Source organism: Hyperolius riggenbachi, chromosome 11 (genome assembly GCF_040937935.1).
Source record: "Hyperolius riggenbachi isolate aHypRig1 chromosome 11, aHypRig1.pri, whole genome shotgun sequence".
In the NCBI taxonomy this organism is placed as follows: Eukaryota; Metazoa; Chordata; class Amphibia; order Anura; family Hyperoliidae; genus Hyperolius; species Hyperolius riggenbachi.
Genome location: NC_090656.1, coordinates 11,122,835 through 11,141,727, shown reverse-complemented (window position 1 = coordinate 11,141,727; position 18,893 = coordinate 11,122,835). Strand labels below are relative to the sequence as shown.

The 18,893-nt window shown below is 49.3% G+C and overlaps 1 protein-coding gene across 1 annotated transcript in view; it reads right to left on the bottom strand.

Annotated features, from left to right (window-relative positions):
- Window positions 1-18,893, bottom strand: part of LOC137538642 (C-type lectin domain family 18 member A-like) — a 39,098-nt gene that overhangs the window by 8,776 nt on the left and 11,429 nt on the right. Inside the window, exons 5-9 of the mRNA XM_068260922.1 lie at window positions 12,240-12,337; window positions 11,165-11,286; window positions 9,511-9,618; window positions 5,880-5,972; window positions 1,285-1,391 (exon numbers count right to left, since the gene is read on the bottom strand). Of these exons, the coding sequence (XP_068117023.1) occupies window positions 1,285-1,391; window positions 5,880-5,972; window positions 9,511-9,618; window positions 11,165-11,286; window positions 12,240-12,337 (528 nt within the window). The remainder of the gene's footprint in view (window positions 1-1,284; window positions 1,392-5,879; window positions 5,973-9,510; window positions 9,619-11,164; window positions 11,287-12,239; window positions 12,338-18,893) is intronic.

Here is an 18,893-nt window from a genome sequence, read left to right as displayed (position 1 = left end):
ACTATACCTGGCTACCTATACTGGGGGCAACTATACCAGGCTACTTATACTGGGGGAACCTATACCTGGCTACCTATATTGGGGGCACCTATGCCTGGCTACTTATACTGGGGGAACCTATACCTGGCTAGGGCAGGGGACGAGCTGAGACAGAAGGGGACAAGAGGTAACACATGGGGATAAAAGAGGCACAGGGGAACAGAGGCGGACAAAAGAGGCACAGGCAGAAAAGAGACGAGATGGGAACATGAGGTCACACAGAGGGACACAAATGAGGCACAAACTGAGGTGAGACAGAGGGGGACAGAAGAGGCACAGGAAGAAAAGAGGGGACAAAAGAGAACAGATAAAGGATAAGAACGGACCTACAAGTCCCTATCTCATTTGTTAACTGGGGACTACCTGTATTTTGCTACTATTTGGCTCCACCCACAACATTCCATGGCCATGCCCACTTTTTTGACACATCACGCTGTGCATGCCGCTTTCTTCAGTGTCGGAGCCATGCACATTTCTGGCCGCAGCGCACTCTGCGCACCGTACCTCCCCTTCATACATCTCAGATCTTATCTCTCCCCTCCTCCAACACTCTATGGATGTCCATCCCTTGCATCACCTGCTCAGGCCTTGTTTCCATCTGTCCGCTTCTATCCGCTTTTTATCAGCACATCAATGTTACAGATTGATACATGTTGCTGAAAAGCGGACAGAAGCGGACAGAAGCGCATAGATGGAAACGAGGCCTCACTCAGGAGGCTCCAGGACTTCTCCAGCCCATACTCTTTGGATCTCCTTTTCCCGTCAGCCCCCCCCCCCCCACACACACACACACACAAACACACAACTTTAGCTCAAAGACCCATTTTTTCATCATTGCTTACCCAACATCTTCTCGCCTTCAATCCCCTCCCTTGGACATACACTCCTCCCCTCCTTGTCCCCACACCTTAGATTCTTAGCCTATTGGCAGGGCCCTCCTCCCTGTGTGTCTTCTCCCCCACCATATGGACTCAGTGACTCATCAGCTACATTTATCCATACACTCCAATCTATGTACCATTGTTTATTGTTACATCTCTATTTTGTGTACCATCGTTGAGCACTGCAATATCCCTGTGTAACATTGTTTAATGCGCCTCCCCTATCTATTGTACAGCGCTGCTTGATGCTAGCACGTTATAAATAAAGTTTATTAATAATAATACCTCAGTGGACACAATCAGGAAACTGGTGACAGAGCAGACATGGCCGCCCTCATGTCAGGGGATGCATTGGGTGTCTTACCTGGCAGTGTTTCTTGGCTCTGTAGTACGGCTGAAGCTGGGAGGACAGCGTGAAGCAGAGCCCGTCACTTAGGATATCACAGGATGGAAAAGATGGTGGCAACTTCTCTAGAATGACAGCAGTCATGTGATATTGCATATATCATTGTCGCTGCACAGAGAATTTAAATGTGTGCATTAAACACCAAGTGAACACCTGACACAACTGGCTGAGCAAATTTGGCCTGATTGGCTATTCATGAGGCAATGCTCATGCAAATATGCATTTGCTTTCGCATGCCAACTAATGCAGGGTCCATTGAACCAATGCCGGAAAGCGGTTTGCCCTGCGGGAATTAGTTCATGCTATACAGCACTATCCAGGAGCGCCTCGGGGAGGCTTCCCAATGCCCCCATACAACCGGGGGACCGCTGGCCACGCTGGGGAGATCGCCTGCACCCCCCAGCCTCCGCCTCCGGGGTGCCGCTGTGTGGGTTCCAGGCGGTGAGAGTGCCTGGGACCCCCACGGCCCCCCGGTTGTATGGGGGCAATGGGAAGCCTCCTCGTGGCGCCCCTGGATAGTGCTATGTAGCATGAACTAATTCCCGCAGGGCGATTGTTTTGCGGTTTTTGGTTTTTGACCCTGCATATTTAGGCATGCGAAAGCAAATGCTTATTTGCATGAGCAATGTCTCGTGATTAGCCAATAGGCCAAATTTGCAAAGCCAGACTTGTCAGGTTCACTTGGTTGATGCACACATGTTCTTTCTCTGATTGTAGTTAGCATTGCATTTCTTTTTTCTGAGGGCAGGTAGTGAGTGGCTTGTTTTAGGAGGTGAGAGCCCTGGAGCAGGCTATTTGCGCCTGTCCGCCCCTTATGTGTCGCGCCCAGGTTATGCGCATACAGCAGAACGCAATGGACGTTGAGGTAAGTGCCTGTTTTTAATCTTGGGAGGTGTGTGCGGGCGGCTCTGCCCTGCGCTGGCCACGCTGGGGAGATCGCCTGCACCCCCCAGCCTCCGCCTCCGGGGTGCCGCTGTGTGGGTTCCAGGCGGTGAGAGTGCCTGGGACCCCCACGGCCCCCCGGTTGTATGGGGGCAATGGGAAGCCTCCTCGTGGCGCCCCTGGATAGTGCTGTATAGCATGAACTAATTCCCGCAGGGCGATTGTTTTGCGGTTTTTGGTTTTGACCCTGCATATTTAGGCATGCGAAAGCAAATGCTTATTTGCATGAGCAATGTCTCGTGATTAGCCAATAGGCCAAATTTGCAAAGCCAGATTTGTCAGGTTCACTTGGTTGATGCACACATGTTCTTTCTCTGATTGTAGTTAGCATATATCATTGTATAACATACGACCCTCACAGTTGCCCAGATTTCTAATATCTACTGTAAGTGACAGCAGCATAGGAGAAAACTAATTTGTGGCTCATTTTACTCTGGAAGCAACATACTTATTATTTATATGTGTTTATATGTATTCTAAATGTTACATTTTGTCGCGATAGTGATCCCTCATCCTCCTTAGCAGTATGCCCGGCACTGCTGAAGAGATGTTGCTAGCCTCAGGAGTCTCCCAGCATTAATCTATAAAGATAAGTGGCTGAATGAAATGTTAGCTAGCACTGGGCTTGCTAGTATAGGTGCCCCCCACCCCCTGATCCAGCTGCTATATACATACCAATCCTCTATCTAGCGATCGCCGCAGCCTCCCGCACAGTTCTGGTCTTCTCTATGAGGAGGATCGTACATGACGTCACCAATGCGCAGTCCCGATCCTCCCCATAGAGAGGACCGGAGCTGTGCGGGAGGCTGCAGCTATCGCTGGATAGAGGCTTGGTACGTATATAGCGGCTGGATCAGGGGGATCGGGAGCAATCAGGGGGTGGGGGACACCTATACTAGCTAGCCTTTAGTGCAGCCAGGAAACCAGAGTAATCCTGGGGGACTCCAGAGGCAGCAAAGCCTCTGGAGCGGCGTGCCGTCAGGCATACCGCTAAGGAAGTTAAACATTTATTATATCTTTTTACAAGGTTTTCAATCCCTTTGTTGTAGTAGCATCATCACGTTCCACAGGGGCGTAGCAATAGGGGTTGCAGAGGTTGTGACCGCATCGGGGCCCTTGGGCCAGATGGGCTCCAAAGGGCCCTCCCTTAACTACAGTATTAGCTCTTTATTGGTCATGTGCTCATAATAATCACTTCTATAGATACTTTGAATAGTAAAGTATCTATTTACAAATAGATACAAATAGATACAAAGTATCATTAACAAACTGTTTTCCATTCCCTTCTTGCACCTCAGACACTGTAGTTGCCATTGTTATGTATAGAGTGCTTGGAGGGCCCCAATGTAAAACTTGCATCGGGGCCCACAGCTACTCAGCTACGCCACTGAAGTTCCACCATCTATGGGTTGGAGGAATTGGGGTGGCTTCATGTTAATGTCGCTAAACAAACAGTTACCAGCATTCCACAGGCGTGTGACAAGTGGTGCAAGGAGAGTAGAGATACACCTGACAGATGCTAGTTAAATTTCACAGAAAGAATACTTTGTATGGGAGATAAAAGCTACTTTATGGATGAGCCACATATACATATATTCCAAGTGGCTACCTAGGCCAAATTTAAACTTTGTGTGTTCCTAGGCCAACTTTTTTTGTTGCTTCCTGTCCATGTACAGCAGCCCCCCTCCCATTCCATGTGCAGCCCCCTCTTCCATGTGTAACGTCCATGTACAGCAGCCCCTCTCCCATTCCATGTGCAGCCCCCTCTTCCATGTGTAACATCCATGTACAGCAGCCCCTCCCATTCCATGTGCAGCCCCCTCTTCCATGTGTATCATCCATGTACTGCAGCCCCCTCCCATTCCATGTGCAGCCCCCTCTTCCATGTGTATCATCCATGTACTGCAGCCCCCTCCCATTCCATGTGCAGCCCCCTCTTCCATGTGTATCATCCATGTACAGCAGCCCTCCTCCCATTCCATGTGCAGCCCCCTCTTCCATGTGTATCATCCATGTACTGCAGCCCCCTCCCATTCCATGTGCAGCCCCCTCTTCCATGTGTATCATCCATGTACTGCAGCCCCCTCCCATTCCATGTGCAGCCCCCTCTTCCATGTGTAGCATCCATGTACAGTAGCCCCTCCCATTCCATGTGCAGCCCCCTCTTCCATGTGTAGCATCCATGTACAGTAGCCCCTCCCATTCCATGTGCAGCCCCCTCTTCCATGTGTAGCATCCATGTACAGCAGCCCCTCCCATTCCATGTGCAGCCCCCTCTTCCATGTGTAACATCCATGTACAGCAGCCCCCTCCCATTCCATGTGCAGCCCCCTCTTCCATGTGTAGCATCCATGTACAGCAGCCTCTCCCATTCCATGTGCAGCCCCCTCTTCCATGTGTATCATCCATGTACAGCAGCCCCTCCCATTCCATGTGCAGCCCCTCTTCCATGTGTATCATCCATGTACAGCAGCCCCTCCCATTCCATGTGCAGCCCCCTCTTCCATGTGTAACATCCATGTACAGCAGCCCCCTCCCATTCCATGTGCAGCCCCCTCTTCCATGTGTAGCATCCATGTACAGCAGCCTCTCCCATTCCATGTGCAGCCCCCTCTTCCATGTGTAGCATCCATGTACAGCAGCCCCTCCCATTCCATGTGCAGCCCCCTCTTCCATGTGTAACATCCATGTACAGCAGCCCCTCCCATTCCATGTGCAGCCCCCTCTTCCATGTGTAACATCCATGTACAGCAGCCCCCTCCCATTCCATGTGCAGCCCCCTCTTCCATGTGTAGCATCCATGTACAGCAGCCTCTCCCATTCCATGTGCAGCCCCCTCTTCCATGTGTAACATCCATGTACAGCAGCCCCCTCCCATTCCATGTGCAGCCCCCACTTCCATGTGTAGCATCCATGTACAGCAGCCTCTCCCATTCCATGTGCAGCCCCCTCTTCCATGTGTATCATCCATGTACAGCAGCCCCTCCCATTCCATGTGCAGCCCCTCTTCCATGTGTATCATCCATGTACAGCAGCCCCTCCCATTCCATGTGCAGCCCCCTCTTCCATGTGTAACATCCATGTACAGCAGCCCCCTCCCATTCCATGTGCAGCCCCCTCTTCCATGTGTAGCATCCATGTACAGCAGCCTCTCCCATTCCATGTGCAGCCCCCTCTTCCATGTGTAGCATCCATGTACAGCAGCCCCTCCCATTCCATGTGCAGCCCCCTCTTCCATGTGTAACATCCATGTACAGCAGCCCCTCCCATTCCATGTGCAGCCCCCTCTTCCATGTGTAACATCCATGTACAGCAGCCTCTCCCATTCCATGTGCAGCCCCCTCTTCCATGAGTATCATCCATGTACTGCAGCCCTCCTCCCATTCCATGTGCAGCCCCCTCTTCCATGCGTAACTTTAATGCAAGGCAGTTTCTCTCTTTCATGTACAGCTCCAGGTCAATATGTAGTAAGCCCTCTTCTGTGTCCAGCTGCCCTCTTGATTCGCATCCGCCCAAGTCCCAGGCCTTTGTAGCCTTCAGTAATAAAGCCATGGTGTCTACCATCTACAAGGTTTTCTCTATGCATTAGTATGACCTGTGCTGTGCATTACCTGTACACTCTGCCCCTCCGTATCCAGCGGTGCAGATACAGGAACATTCATCCTCTTTATACTGTCCATGTACACAGCGAGTCCCACACCGCACTGCAAGACACACAGGATCATCTGCACAGCCGCGTGACTGAGAGCCACATCAGGTTACACATATCTGACCACAAAAATAAAGGACAACTGACCTGAGAGGGATATGGAGGCTGCTACATTGATTTCATTTTAAAACAATGCAGAGTGCTTGGCCATTCTGATGATCCTCTGTCTCTAATACTTTTAGCCACAGCCCCTGAACAAGCATGCAGCAGGTCAAGTGCTCTGACTGAAGTGTGACAAGATTAGCTGCATGCTTGTTTCAGGTGTGTAATTCAGACACTACTGCAGCCAAAGAGATCAGCAGGACAGCCAGGAAACTGGTATTGTTTAACAGGAAATTAATGTGGAAGCCACCATATCCCTCTCAAGTCAGTTGTCCTTTAAATAAATGGGAAACATTTTTATTTTTGTAATGAAGTAAACTAACAAGACCGATCTCTCTATGGTTGCTCTTTAAAAAACTCACACAATAACTTTTTCACAAACCGCAGTAACAGTTCTGCTAGTATGGCTTAAATGACCTTTCCCACTGCAAAAAAAAAAGTGCATGGTCATTCTATCACTTTCCCCCCTCAAGCTTAAATCTTCTGTGATCCTTGTGCAGTTTGTGTATAAATTTTAATCCTAAAGCACCATAGATACGCTCAACAGCGGTCTTTTAAGCCCCATCTACACCACACAATTTTTTGTCAGATTCTATTCATTGATTCAATCCGACATGTCCAATTGGGATTCGATTCAATTTGCCATTGAAAAACAATGGCAAATTGAATCAAATCGAATACCGATCGGATTGAATCAAATCGGACAAAAAATTGTATGGTGTAGATAGGGATTTGTGCTTTCACAACTTTTGTTGTGAAACGAGTTACACCTAAAAAAAAGTATTTTGCTATTGGTCAAACAGCTGATATTGACTGATAAGAAATCAATTCAAAAGTTGAATTGACTTCTTATCAGTCTTATCAGCTCTTTGAACAAGAAAATCCTGAGTGTTCCGAAAAACTTTTCCAAGCGCACAATATGGAGAAAAATCCCAAACAGTGCAGCGATTTGCTAAATGTGTTCATTAATGGTACATTTTTTTTATGAAGGAGTCTTTTTCAGTCAGATAAATCTGCTCCAATCGTAAATAAAAAGTCAGCAGCAAGAAAGATATATAAATTATATTATACAGGCAATATTAAATAGCCAGGCTAGCGAATTATACCAATTGTACAATAATACAGTTCTAATCGATTTCCAATTTAGTAAATCGATGAAATTACAGAATTAGTCATAAAAATTTTACCGTTAAGGTCACCTTTATATGCTGATCAATGACCACAATTTTTTTCTTTCTAATCAGTTGCGTTGGTAATCTGGAATTGATTAACAGAGTAAGCAAACACAGTTCACAAAACCTTACCGTATTCGGTAAAGCAGAAAATAGCTGATTATTTAGTCAGTGTTTGCTCGTTGTAAAATCTTTCCTCTCCTGGAATCACATTCTGAAATTTATCACAGGCAGCAACATAAGTTTTGCCAGGTGATCTGTGCGGAATGCTTCTTTACTGAGAGTTCTAGGCACAGAGGGAGATATTACTTGCTTGGCAGTTGGGGAAAAAAACATTATTTCTCACAATGCAACAAAGTTCACAGTCAGCAAACTGTCAGAACCATGGTCATGACATCACACCACAATATCAGCCATACAGATGTTCCTGATGGTCTATTTGAGAAAAGGTAAAGATTTCTTGTGGGAAAGGGGGTATCAGCTACAGATTGGCATACAGTTCAGTTGTGGGTAAAAGTTCCTCTTGTTACTTCTTGTTACCTAATACTAAGGGGCATCTGTGGCTACCTACACGGGTATGGTTTGATGGGGGTTTGTGGGTTTGTGGAGGGCAAAGTCTAGGGTGCCAGAATACCAATGCCTCTATAGGCTCCTGGGATATAAATCCGGGCCTGTGCAGCAGTCACCCCACAAATGAAATGCAACAGTCACCCCACAAGTGAAATGCAGCAGTCACCCCACAAATGAAATGCAGCAGTCACCCAACACAATAAATGCAGCATTCACCCCACAAATGGAAATGCAGCACACACAAAGTCAGGCACACCATGTGACAAGCAGCTCCTCTCCACCGTATAAATACTGCCCTGGCTGAGCCTCTCTTAAACTTCTCCTGCCTGTCCGATATATCCCAGTCCACTTAATTCACTCGCACTGGGGCTGGTTGGACTGGCCTGGTGGCTCCACAACCACAAATGCAAGCTCTGGACAACAGTGGCGTGCAAAGACTGTGATCTTGCACATGCTCAGACAGTCCCTCACACCTCAGAGATGCAGTGCAGGCAATTGCATACTCACCTTTCTGTAAGCACCTGTGTCTCCTACTACTGGCTAATCAACCACCTCTTCCTCCTCACCGCGTCTTCCTCTTACTGCCATCAGACTGTCACACAGAGTATGTGCCACCTACTGCCGGTGTTGTGACTTCGTCCGTTGGCTGCCGCCTTTTTCTCCATACTGCTCCATATTGCTCTCTATCTGCCTTGTTCGCTGCTGTGTATAACCAGCCTCTCTGGCCCCCTTCATTCTCTACTTCAAGTGCCGCTCCCTACATGCTGCCACCCTGAATCATGTGATTCAGGTTGCTTCATGGTGGGGCCAGCCCTGAGTGCAAATCTGTCTGTAAAAGTGCCCATACGCTACTCGATTTTCTCATCAGATTCAATCATCATGATCAAATCCGCTAGAGATCGATGCCCCAACATGGGCGCCGGATCGTAATTTAGACCAATATCTTCCCGAAACAGGTAAAAACCGTTAACCGCACCAGATGAAAAAAAAGCGGGTAGTCCGATGCCCGGCAGTAGTAGCATTTGACAACTGACGGTCGGACCCCAGGCTGATCCCCCATGTAAAGTGTGCAGAAGATACATGCTGAAATCCATTGACAATCTGTGTACAGTGTGTGGTACAATAGATCCAATCGGGGATCTATCTGATGGTCATTGTGAAGTGTATGGGCACCTTTAGTTGCCAGCCATTCTCCTCTCAGCTGCCCTAGTTCTGGTGCAAGTTAAGGTGGCCACACACCATACAATTTTGTAAATATCTTTTCAATTCAAGAATTGCGATACATTTTTCTGGCTGATTGTAACATTTCGAAAATCTGACCAATGTACCACACACCTATATGCAAATTTTCCCCAATTATGATAAAAATGATTGAAAACATTGAAAAAATTGCTTGGGTCTGTACATCAAGTAATGGACCATCTACCACACACCATTCAATTTTCATATAAATTGATCAGAAAACTCCAACACGCCCGATCTTCTTTTATCAAATAAAAACAGGAAATTCGATCAGATTTCTCGAATGAATGAAAGAAAAATCGATCATTTTTATCAAATTGCTGTAAAATTGGATCATTTTATTGTATGGTGTATGGCCAGTTGGCCACCTTTACAAGATGGGAGAAATCATGTGACTGATTGCTTTAGGAAAGGCCATGTCCCCCTCCACTTCAGCCTATCCCTTACCTTGGCAGTAGAGGCCAGTATACCCGGTCGCACAGTGACATTGGCAGCTGCTCATGTTTAATCGGCCATAGTCCCCGCAGCTGACCCGACAAGGATTGCGCGGCACCTCTAGAGGACAAGTGTAAAATTACAGGATTTGCAAAGAAAGCACAGGGCCACGTTATCATACAGAATAATCAATAATTAGTGAAGCTATATACTTTGTAACCCAATGAAACAATTTCTAGGCTTATTTGCCATCAGTGTACAAATTTCTGCCTAGTTTAAAGCGGACTTGAACTCAGAACTTCCTCTCTGCTCTAAAAGATACGCAACAGCATAATAACCTGTACAGAAAAACATTTCTTTGTTACAGCTGTTACAAATCCTGCAATAAATCTGCAGTGTGTCTACTTCCTGCTTTCACGGAAGCAGACCAACTGAAGTGAGAAATATATGGAGGCTGCCATATTTATTTCCTTTTATACAATACCAGTTGCCTGGCAGTCCCGCTGGTCTATTTGGCTGCAGTAGTGTCTAAATAATGTCAGAAACAAGCATGAAGCTAATCTTTCAGATGTGACAATAATATCAGAAACGCCTGATCTGCATGCTTGTTCAGGGTCTATGGCTAAAACTATTATGTTGGGGATACACTGGTCGATCCGGCGGCCGATTAGCCCCCGGATCGACCCCAGCCGCATCCCCGCTCGTCCGCGCGGATCGATTACCGCTCGTCCCCGCCGGCGCTTTCTTATCAGCGCTCGATTCCCTGCCATTGTCCGCCGGTGGGGATCGAGCGGGCGGGAGTCGAGCAGCGTGATCGTACCAGCTGAATATTATCAGCTAGCCGGATCAGCTGGTCGATACACGGTACAGAAACGTACCGTGTATCCCCAGCATTAGAGGCAGAGGATTAGCAGGGCAGCCAGGCAACTGGTATTGCTTAAAAGGAAATAAATATGGCAGCCTCCATATCTCTCTCACTACAGTTCTCCTTTAACCTCCTGTGCTTTCAAATTAGCTTATCTGCCATCTCTGCTGTGGCAGTCATGTGACACAGGGAGAGATAAAAAAACAACTTGTCATTAGACACAAATGAGGGAGAATTAAAGAGGCTAAACACTCTAAATACATACAGGGTGCATTTTTCTCGGTTTTCCTTCTGTCCTGTGCAAGAGTTCAGGTCCACTTTAAATCCCCACCCTCTCATAAATCTCTCCATAAGTTCTCTTCTCCTCAGATTTATCCTCGAATTTTCAGTTACACGCCAGTTACAACCCTCACTACCCACATCACATGAAGCCCTCCTATCCTCCACCTTGGTCTCCTACTCACACTCTCAGATACAGGACTTCTCACAAGTTTCACCCCCCCCCCCCCCTTCCTTTTGGAACTCTCTTCTACATCTTATTCTGCCAGGCTTCAAAGCCTTCAAACACACCTCTTCTTCAGCGTACAGCTTGTCTGATCCTCTAATCACATATCCACCAAATATCAAAAGGTTGGTTCACTGTCTCAGGGCCGTTTTTACCACGAGACACTCCTGGAGCGCCATTGCGTCTCATGGGAGCTGCGGGAATGACAGCCTCATCTGCTAAATACTTGTCCTAAGAGGTATTTAGCTATAAAAATGCCCTGCTTATGTAATTTAGTCCAACTGTCAAATGCTTACCACAGAGGGCTCCTCTCTGCTCCCAGTACTTGAAGCAGCCAGACCAGGTGGCCGTACAGAGGCTGCACCAGGGCCCAGGCTGGTAGGGGCTGATAACGTGTCCTCTAATGTTCCAGTTACCCCTGGAGGAGAGAGGTGGGGAGACACTGCTTAGATCTGGAGATAGATTTGAATAAATATAGGAAAAAAGCAAGTAAATAAAATGAAGGAGGATCTACACCTGAGGTTCCCTCACTGGGGTTGTGGGCTACTGGAGAGCCAAGTCACAGAGTGTCATACAGTCTAAAGCCAGAAGCTGTAAGAGTGCCCATACATTGCTTGATGCAGATATCGATGCTGCAACATGGCTACCCGATTGTCTTAATCAATTCCTGTCCGAAATCAGTCAGGCATGCTGGAAAATGTTGGTTGCAAGGGCTTTATCATGTGCTTTCAATTTCCTGATGACCAATGGACCCCCGATCGTTCTCTGTGTATGGTCGTCGTCGTCCCCCCCCCCCCCCCCACTGTCCCTTCCCGACCTGTGGTCAGTGTTGCAGGCTAACCATTCATGCCGATGCTACTCCTCGCCACCTCCGGTGTCCCGCGTCTTTTTGAATTGGCGCCTGTACTACATGACACCACAGCATGTACTGGCATCACTACATGCGGCGGTGTCACATGGTACAAGCGCTCACGGTGACAATGCAAAAAGAAGCGGGACACCGGAGGTGGCGAGGAGTCCTCATTGAGAGATCCTCAATGTCTGTTCTTTGAGTCATAAAGAATAAAGATTACTGTCAGACGAGTTATTGTAACAATTTCCCAAAACAAAGACATTCCTCCATCGAGTTCAACCAGAGAAAATAAATTACTGTCCTGAACCCGCACATGTCCCCTTAATCCAGAGAAAGGCAAAAAACCTTTACTGGATTGGGCCAATTGTTAAAAGGGAAAAATTCCTTCCCGACTCCAGATGACAGATACATTTTTTTAGCTGATGGAACTTTAGTCTAGCACTTAAGAAGGTGAAGAACTAACCCATATGGCAGGGCCCACATAGTATATATAAATATATAGTTTTGGAAGCTCTTACCCCGGAAAATACGCACACACCGCCATGTCATGGTCGCCCTGCGGCGAGGTACAGCTATTGATGGCACAGCCCACCTGCCATGATGTGGCCCACACCAGCTGCAAGGAAACAAGAGAAACAAGAAGAGGAACATCTACAGCAGCCATATTCCAACTACAGAGATCTCAGATGGGATGTATCCAGTCTGCATTCTCCTGGCCCTCCTCCTGTCCTGCCAGTCCACTCCCTGCAGACACCGGCTACAGTGGGTCCAGCTGGTGCCCACCTTCAGCTGCTAATAACACCCCTCCCCCCTGTCCTGCCAGTCTGGCTGGTGCCCACCTTCAGCTGCTAATAACACCCCCCCCCCCTCCTGTGCTGCCAGTCCACTCCCTGCAGTCATCGGATACGGTGGGTCTGGCTGGTGCCCACCTTCAGTTGCTAATAACACCCCCTCCCCCTGTCCTGCCAGTCCACTCCCTGCAGACACTGGATATGGTGGGTCCGGCTGGTGCCCACCTTCAGCTGCTAATAACACCCCTCCCCTTCCTGTCCTGCCAGTCTGGCTGGTGCCCACCTTCAGTTGCTAATAACACCCCCCCCCCTCTGTCCTGCCAGTCTGGCTGGTGCCCACCTTCAGTTGCTAATAACACCCCCCCCCCCCTGTCCTGCCAGTCCACTCCCTGCAGACACTGGATACGGTGGGTCCGGCTGGTGACCACCTTCAGCTGCTAATAACACCCCCCCCCCCTCCTGTGCTGCCAGTCCACTTCCTGCAGACACTGGATATGGTGGGTCCGGCTGGTGCCCACCTTCAGCTGCTAATAACACCCCCCCCCCTGTCCTGCCAGTCCACTCCCTGCAGTCATCGGATACGGTGGGTCCGGCTGGTGCCCACCTTCAGTTGCTAATAACACCCCCTCCCCCTGTCCTGCCAGTCCACTCCCTGCAGACACCAGCTACGGTGGGTCCGGCTGGTGCCCACCTTCAGCTGCTAATAACACCCCCCCCCCCCCCGTCCTGCCAGTCTAGCTGGTGACCACCTTCAGCTGCTAATAACACCCCTTCTGTCCTGCCATTCCACTCCCTGCAGTCACCGGCCACGGTGGGTCTGGCTGGTGCCCACCTTCAGCTGCTAATAACACCCCCCCCTCCTGTGCTGCCAGTCCACTCCCTGCAGTCATCGGATACGGTGGGTCCGGCTGGTGCCCACCTTCAGCTGCTAATACCCCCCCCCCCCCTCCTGTGCTGCAAGTCCACTCCCTGCAGTCATCGGATACAGTGGGTCCGGCTGGTGACCACCTTCAGCTGCTAATAACACCCCCCCCCCCCCCTCCTGTGCTGCCAGTCCACTCCCTGCAGTCATCGGATACGGTGGGTCCGGCTGGTGACCACCTTCAGCTGCTAATAACACCCCCCCCCCCCCCCCCCCCTGTGCTGCCAGTCCACTCCCTGCAGACACTGAATACGGTGGGTCCGGCTGGTGCCCACCTTCAGCTGCTAATAACACCCCCCCCTCCTGTGCTGCAAGTCTACTCCCTGCAGTCATCGGATACGGTGGGTCCGGCTGGTGACCACCTTCAGCTGCTAATAACACCCCCCCCCCTCTCCTGTGCTGCCAGTCTACTCCCTGCAGTCATCGGATACGGTGGGTCCGGCTGGTGCCCACCTTCAGCTGCTAATACCCCCCCCCCCCCCCCTCCCTCCTGTGCTGCCAGTCCACTCCCTGCAGTCATCGGATACGGTGGGTCCGGCTGGTGCCCACCTTCAGCTGCTAATACCCCCCCTCCTGTGCTGCCAGTCTACTCCCTGCAGTCATCGGATACGGTGGGTCCGGCTGGTGACCACCTTCAGCTGCTAATAACACCCCCCCTCCCCCCCCTCCTGTGCTGCCAGTCCACTCCCTGCAGTCATCGGATACGGTGGGTCCGGCTGGTGCCCACCTTCAGCTACTAATAACACTCCCCCCTGCACGGTGGTTAAAGTGAAGGGCTGAGGTGAATAAAAATCATAAGTCTACTTACCTCAGGCCTCCTCCAGCCCCTTGCAGCTGTCCTGTACCCTTTCCGCAGCTCCGCTAACCGCCGGTGGCCCGTGGCTTCCAAAATGCCTGCTGCGCTCCAGTGTGTGGCTCAAGGAGTCACGCTGACGTCATCCAGACTGTACTGCGCAGGCACAGTAGTTCTTCCTATACTGAGGCACCTATGCCAGGTTACCTATAAAGAGGGAACTTACACCTGACTTCCTATACTGAGGGCACCTACTCCTGGCTACCTATACTGAGGGCACCAACACCTGTTATCTATACTGGAGGCACCTACGCCTGGCTACCGATGGAGGGGGGGGGGACCTACACCTAACTTCCTATACTGGGCGCACCTATGCTTGGCTACCTATACTGAGGGCACCTATACCTGGCTACTTACCTGTTTATATTGAGTGTGAGGTTTTTTTTTGGGGGGAGGGACCGCGGCTATAACGCGCAGTGCAAAGCGTGCGTGTGTGTAGGATGGGGGGGGGGGGGGCACCAAAATCAGGTTTCACTCAGGGCGCTCTCTATATATACACAGTGGGTTGCAAAAGTATTCGGCCCCCTTGACGTTTTCCACATTTTGTCACCTTACTGCCACAAACATGAATCAATTTTATTGGAATTCCACGTGAAAGACCAATACAAAGTGGTGTACATGTGAGATGTGGATCGAAAATCATACATGATTCCAAACATTTTTTTTTACAAATAAATAACTGCAAAGTGGGGTGTGCATAATTATCCAGCCCTCTGAGTCAATACTTTGTAGAACCACCTTTTGCTGCAATTACAGCTGCCAGTCTTATAGGTTATGTCTCTACCAGCTTTGCACATCTAGAGACTGAAATACTTGCCCATTCTTCTTTGCAAAACAGCTCCAGCTCAGTCAGATTGGATGGACAGCGTTCGTGAACAGCAGTTTTCAGATCTTGCCACAGATTCTCGATTGGATTTAGATCTGGACTTTGACTGGGCCATTCTAACACATGAATATGTTTTGTTTTAAACCATTCCATTGTTGCCCTGGCTTTATGTTTAGGGTCATTGTCCTGCTGGAAGGTGAACCTCCGCCCCAGTCTCAAGTCTTTTGCAGTCTCTAAGAGGTTTTCTTCCAAGATTGCCCTGTATTTGGCTCTATCCATCTTCCCATCAACTCTGACCAGTTTCCCTGTCCCTGCTGAAGAGATGCACCCCCAGAACATGATGCTGCCACCACCATATTTGACAGTGGGGATGGGGTGTTCAGAGTGATGTGCAGTGTTAGTTTTCTGCCACACATAGCGTTTTGCATTTTGGCCAAAAAGTTCAATTTTGGTCTCATCTGACCAGAGCACCTTCTTCCACATGGTTGCTGTGTCCCTCACATGGCTTGTGGCAAACTGCAAATGGGACTTCTTATGCTTTCTGTTAACAATGCCTTTCTTCTTGCCACTCTTGCATAAAGGCCAACTTTGTACAGTGCATGACTAATAGTTGTCCTATGGACAGAGTCTCCCACCTGAGCTGTAGATATCTGCAGCTCGTCAAGAGTCACCATGGGTCTTTTGACTGCATTTCTGATCAGCGCTCTCCTTGTTCGGCCTGTGAGTTTAGGTGGATGGCCTTGTCTTGGTAGGTTTACAGTTGTGCCATACTACTTCCATTTCTGAATGATCGCTAGAACAGTGCTCCGTGGGATGTTCAAGGCTTTTGAAATCTTTTTGTAGCCTAAGCCTGCTTTAAGTTTCTCAATAACTTGATCCCTGACCTGTCTTGGACCTGTCTTGTGTGTTCTTTGGACTTCACGGTGTTGTTGCTCCCAATATTCTCTTAGACAACCTCTGAGGCCCTCACAGAGCAGCTGTATTTGTACTGACGTTAGATTACACACAGGTGCACTCTATTTAGTCATTAGCACTCATCAGGCAATGTCTATAGGCAACTGACTGCACTCAGATCAAAAAGAAGCCAAATAATTATGCACACACCACTTTGCAGTTATTTATTTGTAAAAAATGTTTGGAATCGTGTTTGATTTTCGTTCCACTTCTCATGCGTACACCACTTTGTATTGGTCTTTCATGTGGAATTCCAATATAATTGATTCATGTTTGTGGCAGCAATGTGACAAAATGTGGAAAACTTCAAGGGGGCCGAATACTTTTGCAACCCACTGTATATATACAGGGAGTGCAGTATTAGGCAAATGAGTATTTTGACCACATCATCCTCTTTATGCATGTTGTTTTACTCCAAGCGGTATAGGCTCGAAAGCCTACTACCAATTAAGCATATTAGGTGATGTGCATCTCTGTAATGAGAAGGGGTGTGGTCTAATGACATCAACACCCTATATCAGGTGTGCATAATTATTAGGCAACTTCCTTTCCTTTGGCAAAATGGGCCAACACCCCCTCCTCCTGTCCTGCCAGCCCACTCCCTGCAGTCACTGGCCACGGTGGGTCTGGCTGGTGCCCACCTTCAGCTGCTAATAACACCCCTTCTGTCCTGCCAGTCCACTCCCTGCAGACACTGAATACGGTGGGTCCGGCTGGTGACCACCTTCAGCTGCTAATAACACCCCCCCCCCCTCCTGTGCTGCCAGTCCACTCCCTGCAGTCATCGGATACGGTGGGTCCGGCTGGTGACCACCTTCAGCTGCTAATAACACCCCCCCCCCCTCCTGTGCTGCCAGTCCACTCCCTGCAGTCATCGGATATGGTGGGTCTGGCTGGTGCCCACCTTCAGCTGCTAATAACACCCCCCCCTCCTGTGCTGCCAGTCCACTCCCTGCAGTCATCGGATATGGTGGGTCCGGCTGGTGCCCACCTTCAGCTGCTAATAACACCCCCCCCCCTCCTGTGCTGCCAGTCCACTCCCTGCAGTCATCGGATATGGTGGGTCTGGCTGGTGCCCACCTTCAGCTGCTAATAACACCCCCCCCCTCCTGTGCTGCAAGTCCACTCCCTGCAGTCATCGGATACAGTGGGTCCGGCTGGTGCCCACCTTCAGCTGCTAATAACACCCCCCCCCCCTCCTGTCCTGCCAGTCCACTCCCGGCAGACACCAGCTACTGTGGGTCCGGCTGGTGCCCACCTTCAGCTGCTAATAACATCCCCCCCCCCTCCTCCTGTCCTGCCAGTCCACTCCCTGCAGTCATCGGATACGGTGGGTCCGGCTGGTGCCCACCTTCAGCTACTAATAACACTCCCCCCTGCATGGTGGTTAAAGTGAAGGGCTGAAGTGAATAAAAATCATAAGTCTACTTACCTGGGGCTCCCTCCAGCCCCTTGCAGCTGTCCTGTACCCTTTCCGCAGCTCCGCTCCCCGCCGGTGGCCCATGGCTTCCAAAATGCCTGCTGCGCTCCAGTGTGTGGCTCAAGGAGTCACGCTGACGTCATCCAGACTGTACTGCGCAGGCACAGTAGTTCTTCCTATACGGAGGCACCTATGCCAGGTTACCTATAAAGAGGGAACTTACACCTGACTTCCTATACTGGGGGCACCTACTCCTGGCTACCTATACGGAGGGCACCAACACCTGTTATCTATACTGGAGGCACCTACGCCTGGCTACCGATGGGGGGGGGGGGGGGGGACCTACACCTAACTTCCTATACTGGGCGCACCTATGCTTGGCTACCTATACCGAGGGCACCTATACCTGGCTACTTACCTGTTTATATTGAGTGTGAGGTTTTTTTTTGGGGGGGAGGGACCGCGGCTATAACGCGCAGTGAAAAGCGTGCGTGCGTGCGTGTGTATGTGTAGCATAGGGGGGGGGGGGCACCAAAATCAGGTTTCACTCAGGGTGCTGTGAAACCTAAGACCGGCCCTGTATCTATCTATCTATCTATCTATCTATCTATCTATCTATCTGTCTATCTATCTATCTATATCTATATATACACAGTGGGTTGCAAAAGTATTCGGCCCCCTTGAAGTTTTCCACATTTTGTCACATTACTGCCACAAACATGAATCAATTTTATTGGAATTCCACGTGAAAGACCAATACAAAGTGGTGTACACGTGAGAAGTGGATCGAAAATCATACATCATTTCAAACATTTTTTTTTTACAAATAAATAACTGCAAAGTGGGGTGTGCAGAATTATTCAGCCCTCTGAGTCAATACTTTGTAGAACCACCTTTTGCTGCAATTACAGCTGCCAGTCTTTTAGGGTATGTCTCTACCAGCTTTGCACATCTAGAGACTGAAATCCTTGCCCATTCTTCTTTGCAAAACAGCTCCAGCTCAGTCAGATTAGATGGATAGCGTTTGTGAACAGCAGTTTTCAGATCTTGCCACAAATTCTCGATTGGATTTAGATCTGGACTTTGACTGGGCCATTCTAACACATGAATATGTTTTGTTATAAACCATTCCATTGTTGCCCTGGCTTTATGTTTAGGGTCGGTGTCCTGCTGGAAGGTGAACCTCCGCCCCAGTCTCAAGTCTTTTGCAGTCTCCAAGAGGTTTTCTTCCAAGTTTGCCCTGTATTTGGCTCCATCCATCTTCCCATCAACTCTGACCAGTTTCCCTGTCCCTGCTGAAGAGAAGCACCCCCAGAGCATGATGCTGCCATCACCATATTTGACAGTGTGGATGGTGTGTTCAGAGTGATGTGCAGTGTTAGTTTTCCACCACACATAGCGTTTTG